At 30.8% G+C, this 14,400-nt stretch overlaps 2 protein-coding genes across 2 annotated transcripts; one reads left to right on the top strand and one right to left on the bottom strand.

Moving 5' to 3' along the window:
• Window positions 1–27: 27 nt before the first annotated feature.
• On the bottom strand, window positions 28–5,872 carry LOC110819226 (Melibiase family protein). The gene is made up of 15 exons (XM_088212753.1): window positions 5,501–5,872; window positions 5,018–5,076; window positions 4,366–4,422; window positions 4,247–4,281; window positions 3,771–3,874; window positions 3,568–3,640; window positions 3,249–3,307; window positions 3,097–3,162; window positions 2,931–3,014; window positions 2,312–2,376; window positions 2,121–2,203; window positions 1,676–1,766; window positions 1,504–1,562; window positions 859–999; window positions 28–352 (listed from the first exon to the last, which is right to left on the bottom strand). The coding sequence occupies exons 1-15, from the start codon at window positions 5,725–5,727 to the stop codon at window positions 242–244; spliced, it is 1,314 nt and encodes a 437-aa protein (XP_088068879.1). The 5' UTR covers window positions 5,728–5,872; the 3' UTR covers window positions 28–241.
• A 7,109-nt stretch (window positions 5,873–12,981) lies between these two features.
• LOC148268678 (uncharacterized) lies at window positions 12,982–13,688 on the top strand. Its single transcript, XM_088212754.1, has one exon. It carries the CDS (start codon window positions 13,100–13,102, stop codon window positions 13,460–13,462), a length of 363 nt encoding a protein of 120 aa, XP_088068880.1. The 5' UTR covers window positions 12,982–13,099; the 3' UTR covers window positions 13,463–13,688.
• The last annotated feature ends 712 nt before the right edge of the window (window positions 13,689–14,400 follow it).

A 14,400-nucleotide genomic window follows, 5' to 3' on the forward strand; every position in this document is an offset into this window, starting at 1 on the left:
AATAATTTGACAAAATCAAACCAAATCTCAAGTGAAATCTGTTTCTGGCAACTTTTAATGTGGTGCGGCCATACATTTTATTGCAAGGATCTTATTTACAAGCTTTAGTTACAGACAGTTCTTTGGTTGCTAACACTGCTTGAGACACCTTAATTGGTCTACAAAGCTGCAAAGTTGGGCCCATATACAAATGTTGGGACCATCCTCAGGACTGTCACACTAAATCCCATATAAAAAGGGACTAGATGACAGAATTTGACACTATCTTGGGAGTGAAAATATACATATGACAGTCATGAGCATTAACTCTAGCACCAAATGATGTCACTGCATCTTCTGCAACATTTTTGTGCTGCAAGCAAATCATAGAATCAAGTTAGTTAATGCAAGCACCATATTGTTTTACAGGTCAATAATTAATATTTCTTTTCCCTACAAGTTTTTTTCTTTTCCAAAACGAAGGAATTGGGTCCATTCTCAATAAAATGTCAGCTTGGCAAGGCCTTCGAGTGCAGCCAAGTCCAATTGGAGTTAGAGTAGAGAGGATATAAGTGAAATAAGGTAAAGACCCAGAAACAACAGAAGATGCTCCTGGTACAACAAAAGATGCTGTTTAAGGATAATTGGGAACGGACCCGCTGACACCAATCAGTTACTGTAAAAACCTTGACAAACTTATAAGCAGCTCAAACCAGTCTTAGAATTATTTTAAAAACAAAAGCTGAGACCAATAATGTAACCACTGACTTACGTAGGTCATATCATGGTAAATAGAAGTAAAAAAGAAAAGGTGCCCCTTATCAATGGATTATAAATTTAATCAGGCTCTCTCTAAATCAGTTCTAAAGGCTAGTTCACCTGCCACAAATCTCTTATTGAGACAATTGTGTCTGTTTCCAGGCCAATTGCTTCCCATTTAGCGGTTATAGTTGCACCTGTTGAACATCTATTCCAGAGAGCAACAACTAGTCGATTTGCAGACAAAGGACCAGCCCAGACCTGCAGAACATCACGATGGATTAACCAAGTTCATAGCAATACGTATCAAAAGGTCTAAAAATTTTAGAACATCAACATACCTCAATTGACTCATCAAATCACAGTCTCTTAACTTTGTCAACATAATATACTTAAACACCTAAATACCAAGTTTAATTCAAGAACTTCTTGTTTACAGGAGAGGGATGATCAGGACTTCAATATGCTTCAGTCACAATCATTAATTTGTTGTCTGAAACCTTTGTGTTCCATTAGACTTTACAGGCAAGCTTGTATGCAAAAACATAAGGGAGCCCAGGACCTAAGATGCAAACTTAAGCCTTTTGGGAAAGAACTGCCTATTTATGGTCAAGAGGCAGCAGTTTCCTAGTCTTCGAGGAGACAATATTTTAGTAAAATTTAGATGGAAAATTTTATAATTGTAGCTAAATTTTTAGATATGGTCCTATATGCCTGCTTGCAATATGCCCTAAATTAGCTCTAAAGTGCTGTAGAAGAACACACCTGTTGACAATCATCTGTTCCTGAAACATCAACTTTCCTTCCTTGAACTCCAAGTGGATCTGCAAATAGAATAGAAGTCCCGTTAGTTTTCTAAATTCAGAAAATTGCACTAGATCAAAATGTATTATCTATAAGCCAAAAAACAATATAAGCACAAAATGAGTTCTTTTACCTTGGTTTACAGCAAGAACCTCCTTATTGCTCAGAATTCTAAAAGTTTCCGCAGTCATATTTCTTGCATCACAACCAATCAAGAGGGGAGCCTGGCCATGAAGGATTGGAAGGTCAGGTAACTATTATCAAGCAAATGAAGAAATGTATGAGAAAACAACTCTAGAAATGCAGGTAGGCAGCAGATGATGATGCCTATAAAACAGAGCATCTGCAAATGCATAAAAAATCAAACGGATTTGTTGTCTAAAATAACTCTAGTGAACCCATCTTTAGGTGAACTAAACTAATCTCTTTCCGACTTTCAGCATTCTCCAATATATGTTCCAGCACCAGAAGGGACATGATTGTTTTAGGATGGGATAAAACTCATGACACCATTTATAAAATCACTATGTCCCAGTCTGAAGCTAAACAGAAAGAAGGAATAGAAATTGCAGAGAGACCTTCATCAATGCCCAGATGCTAAAATGGGCTCGATACTCGGTATAAGTCATTCCTCCATTACCAACTTCCAACATGTCTGGATCTGCAAAGGAAAAAAAAAATGGGATGGTGATAAGCAAAAATAACCAGAGTTGAAGCAATAACAACTACAATAACACATGACTATATTCTTAAGGATCCTTTTTTTTACCATTCCATCCACCAGGTCCCGCATAGGCTGCCCACTTGTTGTTCAAATCAGCAATAGTAGTCATGCTTGGCCAAAAAAAAAGAAAAAACCAGTCAGTATCCCAATCAATATATTCACTGAAAATCCAAGTATCACCAACAATAAGCTCATCAGTAGACCAGTAAATAAGCATGATATCAAGCTAGCAAGAAATGCATTACTATCATAATAAATCTTTTACTAGTGAAGATAAATTATAATCAATATACCTACCAGATCAAGGAAAGGGGCATTAGGTTCTCATTTCTTACAAAGATCATATCATAAATCCGAACTCAAATTATTAACGACTAGAAATGCACTTAAAACAAGGTCTACTCCTATTTCTGTTCATGTATGCTATTTTTTAGAGGAATTCATATATCCAGTATTCAGTCCTCTGCATCAACAAATTCCCACTTTCTGAATTTGTTTAATTTTGATTGTTGAGCACAGTGAAAACTATAGGGAGTATCTAGATAAGGTAGTTGGGCAACTGGCTAAAGCAAGGCTTGAGTGATATGTGCCTCTGGAGTTTGGAGTACCAAACAATATTGATCATTGTATGACCAACGTGTTAAAAAGGGTCCCAAACTTCTACCTTGCCCATGTATCATTGATGTCATCTGTTGTACGCCAACTATTTCCAACTTTGCCAGCCCACAATGCAGGGTTGTGAACTCCCCTGTCATATGAACACAGAAAGGTTACAACTGAACTCAGTATAGAAAATAACTAGTGGATAAAAACAGAATGAGAAACCTTACCATTCACAAAGTGAATAAAGAATCGTGCGTCCAGTTTCATTTAGAGCATCACGCATTGGTGGGTATCTGGATTATGGAACCATATCAGGTCAATTTAAAGCTACTCAACGTTGATCCCTTGACAGGTAAAATTAGACTAGATGAGGTGAAACCTTTCTTCTGGTTCGATTCCCAGATTGAAACAGTTGTCATATTTCAAATAATCCACACCCTGCATAACAGGAATAAAACATTAAAACAGTCAGAATAAACAAGAAAAAACTATCTAGAATAAGATAAGAACTCCCATCCAAAATACTTTTAAATTTTTTGGTTGAAATTTGAAACAATATTTAAGGTAGAAAGGAGATTGAGAGAGTTATTATTCAAAAGCAATAGAGAACATCCACGAAAAAGGATATAAAATAATACTTTAATAAAAAACCTGACAAAAAAAAAAAGAGAGTGAATTGTTAGATAATAAAAACTAACCCAAGAAGCAAACAGTTTAGCGTCATCTTTTTCATGGAAAAGTGACCCTGGTCGAACTTGGCATGTAAAGACACTGAAAATGGAGTGGGATCTTAGGAGATTGAAACAGAACATAATCACTGTAATTGATTCAGTATGAGAACTTATTGTTTATGATCTAACTCCTATATTTACAAGCAGTTGCTTCAAAATTTCCATCTTACCCAGCATCTGAATAAATACCAAGCTTGAGGCCTTTCTCATGAACATAATCAGCAAGTGCTTTAATTCCTGATGGAAAAGTTTCTGGATCAGGGATCAGTTGACCCTGCACAATCAAGAAAGTACACAAAGGGTTCATCTATGTGGAAATTGCATTGCACAATTTCGGAAGTATACATTCTAAAACAATCAGCTCACTCAATAAACAGTGACATTAGCAATTAAGAAATGATATAGCAATTAATCCAACAATAATTTTTGTATTCAACAGGAAGAAAGCAGATGATATGAAGTTTCGATGCTATTTGTTTGAGCAAGATAAAAAGGTTTCCCATAAAATAACAAGTGTTACTGTTGCCTAAACCAATTATTAGCTTAATATGAAGTCCCATAAAATAACAAGGACAACTGTTGTCTAGGCCAATTATTAGCTTAACATGAATTACTATTCCATTGTAAGTGATGGGACTCAACTGACCTTTGAATCTCGTGTAATATTGGACCAGCAATCATCTGCGTCCAATTAAAACTCTTAAGTATAAAAAAAGAAACAAAATTTGAAGGTGAAGGAAATATTTTAAGGATGCAAGTCAATACCTATATTGACATATACATAACCTAAATCAGCCAAGCCTGATGAGACTAGAGCATCAGCTGTCAATCATAATATGATGTTAGTACCTCTAATGAAATTTGATAAAGGAAACAACCATAATTTGCTAATGATGAATTTTTCAATATCAGCTCTAACAACAGGAAGGTATATTTAAATCTATTGTTACTTGTAGATCCAGTCACCGGATTGAGTTCAAAAAGAACTAAAAAGAAAGTCTTTTCCAATCTGCCAAGCAAAAGAAAAAAGAAGACATTGGGATCTCTGCCACTTCACTTAAAACCAGAATAAATGTTTGTTCTTACATACATATAATAGGGAGCAAAAGCCAGAAATACTTATAGCTGGTTATACACATTCAGGCGTAAAAACAGCTTAACGGCATTCATAAATCAAGATACATGCAAGAAACAATATAGAATAATGCATGCTCCATTCTACTACCTATAATTGATTTTCCTAGGATTACAATTCTAAATGATCAGGATTAAAATAACGTCCACCATCAAGACGAAATACGGACTATAGGATCATCCTCCATGCAAATAAGATAGCTGATTCTAGCATAATGGCCATTAGCCCAGTAGACCAAATAAATAAGAAGTAAGAACAGATATCATTGGAAGAAAACAATACCAGTTTCCTTAATGACAGTCTCAGTGATATTGCAAGCAAAGAAATTCCAGCTATTCCATCTGCAAATTAGATTATATGAGTTATAACCTCATCCTTACTAATGTATTCCACGGTAGAAAATATCAGTTCTTTATTTTCGTTTTTTTCTCAGACAAACAAGAAAAGAGAAAAATCATAGATACAGTATTCAGAATCTCAGAAATAACTAGCATCGACTAAACCCACCAATATAGGAACAAGAAGAAATAAAATTCAAACAGCACCAGCATTCTAATAATTTGAGAACCCTCTAAAGATCTTAACAGAACATTTCTACCAGGAAAAGATATCCATTATAAGACAAAAGCAAGGCTTCCATTTCACCTACTTGAATCATTGATTGACCCATGAAATCCTGGTGAAGTAACAAAGCTTAAAAAATGGGCAGAGCACTAAAAACCAAAAAGACAAAAAGAGGAAATTTCAGGAGAGTAAATTCTGTACCCCATCTGAGGAGTTCGAGCTAAACCATTGTTGAGCTGCAAAATACCATACTTGGAAGTATCAAAAATATAATTAAATGATTTGCTAAAGCCAAAGCCACTGCCTTCATCGTTTCTCTGCAACAAAGGCTCCCCGCTGATCCTCGCTGCTATCATCCCTTTGAGCGCCGATAAGCAAAGAATCACAAAGAAGCATGCAGCCACAGCACTTCTACCCTCCATCGCCATGGACGGATGCTTCTCTTCTCTTTTTGTCTTCTTCTTCCTCAAAACATGACTCTTTACTTGTTTCCAGAGTATTCAACAGACTCCTCCCACCAAAGAAAATTAACATAAAATAACATTATATTAATAAAATAATTTTAATCCAACGTAATATATAAATAATATTATACCATCTGGCAAAAATTCCTTGGTAGTAAATATATATAAATTAAATGAATTTGATATAATATCATAATTGTGTCATCTTCTAAAAGAAAGTATACGAGATAAGCTTTTTTTCCCTGTCTTCTTTCTTTATTATAGCTGACAAAGTGGTAGTACATATAATTTATATCTATATTTTTTTTTATTAGTCTAAATGTATTTATATTTATATTTTTATAATAAAATAATCGAATAAAATTCATGATGCATATAAAAAAAATTAAAAAAAATTCTGATAAATATAAAATTTAAATAATTAGATTTAATGAACAGTATTTCAATATCATTTTTAACACTGAGGTAATTATTAATTAATTAATTAATTAAACCCACCTAAAATCAAGCCTAAACAATTTGACCACATCCACCGTCATTACATCGCAATATCTAACCATTGGTTGAAACGTAAGGTTATAATATAATTTATATGTTAAGAGATTTTTCTAAAGTAATCTCTATAGTTTAAAAATAATTAGTGATTATTAATTTTTAATTAAGTGATAAAAGATGACGACCATTTTTTAAAAAAATATAAAGTTAAAAATAAAAATTCTTTAATTATCTAATCTTAATTATTATATTTTTATAAAAATAAATAAAATAATAAATTATATGTCAGATGTAAATAACATTTAATAATTTAATATATTTTAAAAGTTAGATATTTATTTAACTTTCATAGTATAAAATATCATACCTTTATAAAAATTTGTTTATAAATTATTTATAAATTTTTATTTTTTACGATAATAATATTTTAAAACTAATTCTTATATACTAAGATCAAAATTACATTAGACGATCCCGGCTATGCACTTTTTCAATATCGAACTTTGAGTATTTAAATTTTTAATCTCAAAATGTTAATAACAAGAATCGAATTTAGAATATCAAAAGAGAAAGTATTTCGAATACATTATAAATCTCTTGTATTTCTGAAATGCATGATTATTTACACATCAATGAAAAAAAAAATACAAACTTTACCTATAACTAATTAGAGGAAGACAGTATTCCTCTTGTAAAAAGAATAAATTTAACTAACTCTTGCAAGTTAATACAGACGATCAAACCCTGGAAATCCACAGACATGAGGTTTCCGGCCTCTAGTTGTTAAGGTTATTGGTTCCTTTGCTGGGTCCAGACGGCGGCGTTGTCCCCTTTGGCAGCACATTCAGAACCAGAGCTCCATATCTTCCTCTCACCATCCTCGGCCGGTGGTGACTCGCCTCATCACACGGCATAACACGGTCTTTATCCACATCCGTTACGACAACGTTTTCCTCAGGAAGCAGGAGGTGGTTTGAAGATTCTTTCTGGGACACTAACATGCTGTTTCTAACTAGTGGCCTTGCGAGCGATGGAGAGCAGAGTAATGCGAACGTGATTACAACCATGACAGCCATGACCGCGAGATCTCGACGACTAACGGGTGATTTTCCCATTTGATCGAAATGAAACTTAAAATTATTTTTATGAGTTTCTTGAAGGTGAAGATTGAAGAGAAGACGGTGCAGTGGATTTATAAGAAGCAGGAGAAGGAAGGAAGAAGAAAGAGAGAGATGTGAAACCGTTCTTTGTGTCGACCTTTTTGTTCTTCAGTTGACAAAGTCAGATTTCTCCTCTACTAACAGTTACTCTCACTCGCTTTATTTCCCACGCTCCGTTGACTTTCACTAATTTGTTTACCCCAATTCTTTCAACATTTATTTTAATTTCTTAATTAATTTTACTTTTTTTTTTAATTTTACCACTTTTATTTTATTCTTCGAATAAATATATGGTATTTTCTAATCTTATTATTTTCAAATTGCTGAATTTTTGTAATTAAATATATATATATATATTCTAAAATTTTCAAGTCAAGTTAATTATATCTTTACTTGACTTATGGAGAAGAAGCACTTTCAAGTTTCAACAAGACCCACTATTTATGTGACTTTTATTCACAAAGTCGTTTTGTATATTTGAATCTCTATTCGGTATGTTTTTCTAAAAATATATGTATAATAATAATAATAATTTATTTTAATTTTATTATATGAATTTTCATTCTAATAAAAGGAGATAATTGAAGGGAGAGGCTATAAGTTTAGGCGCGTGATGTGGTGAGAGTAGGGGAGATGTTGAAGGAAGTTAAGAAACGGCAGAGGCAACACGTCAGCGTTTGCCTGAGTAAGTCGCCAGCTACTTGTGAGTCCATTTTGACTCTGAATTCTCCAAATGTACGCGTTTGTCACGAGCTTGTTTGACACGCTTACCATCAAATTACTACTAATTAAATATTTATTTTAATATCCAACTTCTATTTTTCCAATTTTACTCTTAAATATTTTAGACTAGGCTCTCTCTCAAGGTTATTTTACGAAATAAATTATTTTTCATTATATAGCTAAATGGGTTACTATATATATATATATATATGTAAAGGGTTAGTGTATCTAATAAAATTTGTGGGATTCTAAAAAAAATAATTAATAAAATTAAAGTGTATGAAAAATAGAGAGCTCACCGACTTTTAAATTAATTAAATAAATTGAATGGTGGGTCAAAGATTTGAATATTTAGATAAATGAACCGCGTTTGTCTCACAAGCTTCTTGTTCGTCAAGTAAAGCATTATATAACATGGAGTTCTATTTAGCAAATCAACTTTGTTATTTAGAGAATTTAATGGCTTGTAAAATTATCATACAATACTTATATAATTACCCCGTGCACGTAATCTTAATGTATGTACATTTTAAAAGATATAACGTAACGATGATTTTAATAATAATAATAATATACGTGTGTGTATATATATAGAGTAAAAAATTATGAAATTGATAAAAAAGAAAAAAGAAGATATAATATTCAAGTCTTATCTCAATAATTATTAAATTAGCATACTTTATATTAAAAGTTATGGTAGGTTGAGCGCGTATCCAACTACTTTGTTTTCATGTTGGGGGTGTCACGTGGCATTACCATATTATCTTTCAGAAATTTTCTGTTTTTTTTTAAATTTTATTTCTTTCTTCTTATTTTATAAATTTCAGAAATCTTTTATGTTAATTCACTTTTTTTTTTTGTTATCTCTATCACATGCATGTATATATATATATATGATAAAATAAAAAAGTGGAGATCTCACTATTTAATAGACATACTAATTTTAATTGTTAAAAAGATGATAAATTATACTAAATCGTTATGAATATATAAATTACCAAAAAAAACAAAACCCTAAAACTATTGTAGAACACGAATTTATTAAAAATATTAACAAAGAGTGCAAAAAAAAAAAATGAGAAAAATTTTAGAATATACAATAGATCGAGTGAAAACCCTAACATAGTTTGAATGATTTTGATTCTATATATTTTTAAATCGTAAAATGAGGTATTTATATCTTCAGTGAAAAGAAAAAAAAAGTGGATGAGCACACCATATACACTTTTAATGATTTAATTTCAACTCAATACATATATATTTACGTACACACTAATAAAACATTGCATATATTTGAGTCACTTAGTTCATTTTCTTTTACCTCTAGATTCAGGTAAATAAAATTATTAACAATTCAAAATATTTAATATAAATAGTTCGTTAATGAATGATTTAGTATTAATATTAATTACTTAATTTAAATTTTAAATAAAAATTATTTTAAAATTATTTTTTTTCCTAAAAGATAATGCTAAAACACCGAAAGAAAGCACTAAAAAAAAATAATCCATATTTTTTATGTTTAAAAAATATAGATTAATTTTCACATATTTTTAATGTCGGTGATGATGAAATTATATGTACATATATATATATACATACATATATACACACGTAAGTATGGAAATTAAAGAGTGAAGTTTCTTACAAGCTTCGTGAAACCATGATGAGAGCAGGCGGCGACTAACAAAAGATTTGGATTGTGTAATTTTCATGCATTGATTTGAGGTTCTGATTTGATGATCAAAAGTTTCAAACCGTTAAAACAACATTATAAATACCAATCAGATCTCATTAACGTCAGCTTTACAAAGTAATTACGAATTAGAAAAAGAAAATTAAATCCCTTTTTTTTAAAAATTTATGTTTTAACTTTGATTATGAGAGCTTTAATTAATATTATTGGATAATACAAGTTTAATGCCTTTCAATTTCTTACCCTTTTAATTTAATGACATTCACTTTTAAAAGTTGTTTGACGATTAATTATGTATCTATATATATATTATATTATATTATATTATATTATATTATGTTTGTGTCTGTCAATTTCCATGGAACATTCATCTGAAATCAAGCAAATTAACCACCCTTAATGGGTTTTATATGGCCGAAGAATATTTAATTTACAATAACGTTAATCGGGTTAATATTAGAAAAGGGAAATTACTAGACATGATTTACTTAAATTCATTTTTATTAAATAAAACTAGAGAAATGTTAACTTATTAGCAACTATATTTATCAATTTAATGTTATTTTTAATATAAGATTTTGGCAATTTATTTAATGATCAATTAAAATAATTTAAAATAAAAAAAAAAACTAATACAATGAATATATTGAATATATGTAAATGTAATCAAAATATACAAAATTATAGTAAAACATAACTTCGTTGCTGTTAGAATATATGAAACAAAAAGTAATTTTTTTTTTTCTGAAAACTAATATAAATATATGAGGTTTAAATAGTAATTAAATCATGTATAGTAATTAAACTAGTTGGAAAAAAATTTGATGATCAATATAAACAATATTATGGTTAAGGATATGCATCAATTTAAATTCAGATAGAACCATGATCGCAAAACTCTCAAACTCTAGATTAAAGATTGGACTGTATAATGTTTCTTTAGTCCAATTTGGACCAGATGTTAGTCCAGATCGAATGAACTAAATTTATCAAATCCAATATCCTTTGTTTTATGTTATTCCTATGTTTCTTTCTCTTAGTCTTTTTTTTTCGGTTTTCCTTCCTTCCCCTCCCGAAGATTGTGGCATACTTTGTATAATGCAAATTGAGGGCACTATTTTTGGAATAACAGGTTAAGAGACTGCTTCGACGGAATTGAATGAGTTAAAAATCAGGATTAGATGACACTTTGAGAAGTAAGAAATACCAAGAGCTAAAAGGATAAACTGATAAAAGAGAGTGTAACTCATGCAAGTGAAGGGTTGGATTGGCTGGAACTTGGAGGTGGTTTTGTGCAGGTTAGAGGAAGTACAATCGAGAAAAGGCAAAGGTTTAAAGGAGTTGAGAGACGAAAAAGACTTAAGGGAGGAAAGGGTCAAGAGGAGTGGTTTGAAGTGCTTAGGTAGTCTTGTGGAGGCTAGAGAAGGAGTAGCTGATAGAAGGAGGTTAAGAGGTGTTGAGAGGTGAGAGGGAGTGAGGAACTTAAGAAAAGAGAAAAGAGACTGAGAGGTACGACTAGAGGTGGGGGAGGGCATTAAATATTAGAATTATTTGATTTTAAATTTTTTCGGACTAGTTTGATTGATTTGAATTAAAAATTTTAATCCATTTATTTATAAAATGAGATTGAACCTAAAGTATCTTTGGTCTAATTTGGTTCAGATTGAAAGAACTTGTCTGGTCAAATTTTTTATCCGAACAAAAATTTGCACACTCATAATCGCAATGATAATTATAGGCAGCCTCATATATTAATTAACTCATAAAAAATTATTTCTTATACGTAAATCTGCTAAATAATTAATTTATTATCTTAAAAATTTTAAATTAATATAAAAGTTCAATTTTATTGTTTGTAGTGTAAATAATTACTCGTATACTAATTTACACTAACTTACCTTATGCTAAAACTAATTAGAATTCAATAAGGGTTTTGATTTTAGATTCAAGAAACAAAGAACTAAGAAAGAAAAGGAAGAAGAATGATTTTAGATTCAGCTGCGGAAGATTACAAAACTTATATACATAATAGATATGTTAATAAGTAAATAAGAGAGTTAAGTTAATCAATGTTTAACATGCAACAACTGACAAATAGTAATTAATTATTTCGAAAATTTAACTTCAAAAAGATATCAAATTCATATATTATTTATATATATATATATATATATCATAGTATAAGAAACCGAAAGTGCAAAGGGATTTGGATTTGAAGATTTAATGTTTTCTAGGCATTCCCAAAAGCCTTCATTATGCCAAGGAGAAAGCACATTGAGAGAAAAGTCTAAAAGTTAATGAAGGGTGTGGAAAAGTTCTGCAGACAAATGAACACGATGACCCCATTCATCCATTTGCATTTTTTTTTGTAAGTCATGTTTATCCTTTAGAAGTTCAGAGTTGATAATAGTCTAGTAATCTTATATATATATATATATATATATATATGTACATCAGTTAGTGGGCAGGTTCTGGTATATATTTGTGCGAGGCTGCTTTGGTATTAGCATTATATATAAAAGGCTTATGTAGATCACTTTGATTGGAGCTGATTGCATGTCTCATGCTTACGTTGATCTCCTTTGTGTATATATATATCGTATCTGTTTGCTAATTTCATGAACTCAGGGAGAAAACTTAAGTAATATTCGATTCAATTGTTATATATATATATATATATTAATTTTTCTTATTATTTACTTTATACTATATTTTCAAATTTTCATTGTTTGTGTTACAAAAATTTTATATTTATTGTATTTTCTTTTAAAGTATAATCACTTATTATTTTATTTTATTTTTATTAATAATTTATTAAAGTCGGTTCTAAAAAAATAATGTAGGTTAAAAAATATTAATACTAATTTATTTTTTTTTTTTATTTTTTATATGTAAAAGAACATTAAAGAAATAAAGGTTAAAAGTCATGTAAAAGCAATACGACTATGATTCCTGCACTTAGAATTGTATACATAATTAATTGGTTCAGTATTACAACAAGAATTTAATAATACAAATCCCCTGTTATGATCATATGCATGCTCACCAATATTTGCACCCACAATATAAATGAGTCTATAAATGTATATAATACAAAATTATTACCTTTCTGCTAAATGATGGCACCTAAACACCATTTCTCTATAAGTATAAAGCATATATATACACATATGTAAACCATAGCCTAGACCCCCTTCAAAACTTCATCTTCTCTCTCTCTCTCTCTCTCTTAACCCAGAAAAAGGAAGAAAAGAACGTGGAAATGGCTAGAAATTCTCTTAGAAGAGCTTTCGTGACTACAGGAGTAGTTATATTACTCTGTTTGGTGTTTGAATCCAAAAATATGGGCAGTGGTGCTAGGGTTTTGATCAGCAGTACTAGTCCATGTAATGGTATTGTTCGGAATGGGAGGTCGAGGTCGTCGTCGTCGTCGTCGTCGTCGTCATCATCGTCATCGTCATCGTCATCGTCATCGTCATGCCAGTTGCAAGGAGGAAGAAGAGGAGGAAGAGTAGAGAAGGTGATGGAGATGGGAGATTATAACTCGAGTGTTCCTGGAGATTATGATTACGATTATTCCTACAGAAGACAAGGTGATGTTCCAAGCCCTGGTGTTGGTCACTGATATCATCCTACCTCTTCATCAACTTTATTTCTCATTATATATATATATATATATATGTTTGGTTACGTCTCTTGGTTTTGGGGCATCATATATATTTAAGTACATGAATATTAATTGTTCTTCTTGAATATGTATTGCTACTACTCAAATGTATACCTTTTTTGTTTTGTTTGTTTCTTTTTGTATACATATTTATACATGTATAAACACTTTCATCTCCTTGTCATACTATATATGCATAAACATATCAATTGGCGATCACAGCAAATAAGTATTCAGTTTATAATACGTCCATGAATATTTACATGAATGTAAATATATGCTTCCTACCTACCATATTGAAGAAAAAATTCTTGTACAGACGCATATACAAAAACTTCTGCTGGTTCTATTACATACATATATATATACGTATAATAAAATTAATTTAATAAGTTCCAAGTTTGGATTGGGCTTGAGCGAGGTAGGTATGGTGAGAACTGCTTTGAATATCTGAGGTTGGTGGCCCCTACTGGCTATATGCCCCTGCAAAATGGTTTGATGTTTTATACATACATATATATATATATATATAGTCCCACTACTTGAACCATGATCTATATATTGACAAATTAGCATCATTGTATATAATTACCGTGATGCTCTCTCCTCATGCATGCTTGATTTACTTTTATTTCCTTGCTGATAAAGCCACGGTAAACTTCTTATTTATATAATCATACATATATATATATATATAAACACTTAAAAAACACATTCAGATATATCATGTATGCTTCGTATATGTAATATCATCTTCAAATGTTTCCGCCTTGCCAAGCATGCACCAAGCAATATTATTGGTCAATCTTATATATATATATTTATGTACATGATTATATATACGTGACAAAATGATTAATATGCGTGAAGAAAATTGTTTATATGTCATATATTTA

Source organism: Carica papaya, chromosome 2, assembly GCF_054855325.1.
Source record: "Carica papaya isolate Zhongbai chromosome 2, ASM5485532v1, whole genome shotgun sequence".
In the NCBI taxonomy this organism is placed as follows: Eukaryota; Viridiplantae; Streptophyta; class Magnoliopsida; order Brassicales; family Caricaceae; genus Carica; species Carica papaya.

Coding starts and splice junctions, on each gene's coding strand:
- LOC148268678 (XM_088212754.1), top strand. CDS start 13,100: ATGGCTAGAAATTCTCTTAGAAGAGCTTTCGTGACTACAGGAGTAGTT.
- LOC110819226 (XM_088212753.1), bottom strand. CDS start 5,727: ATGGCGATGGAGGGTAGAAGTGCTGTGGCTGCATGCTTCTTTGTGATT. Junction 5,077..5,500: donor GCTCGAACTCCTCAGATGGG/GTACAGAATTTA, acceptor TCTAATTTGCAG/ATGGAATAGCTGGAATTTCT. Junction 1,000..1,503: donor GAACAGATGATTGTCAACAG/GTGTGTTCTTCT, acceptor GATGTTCTGCAG/GTCTGGGCTGGTCCTTTGTC.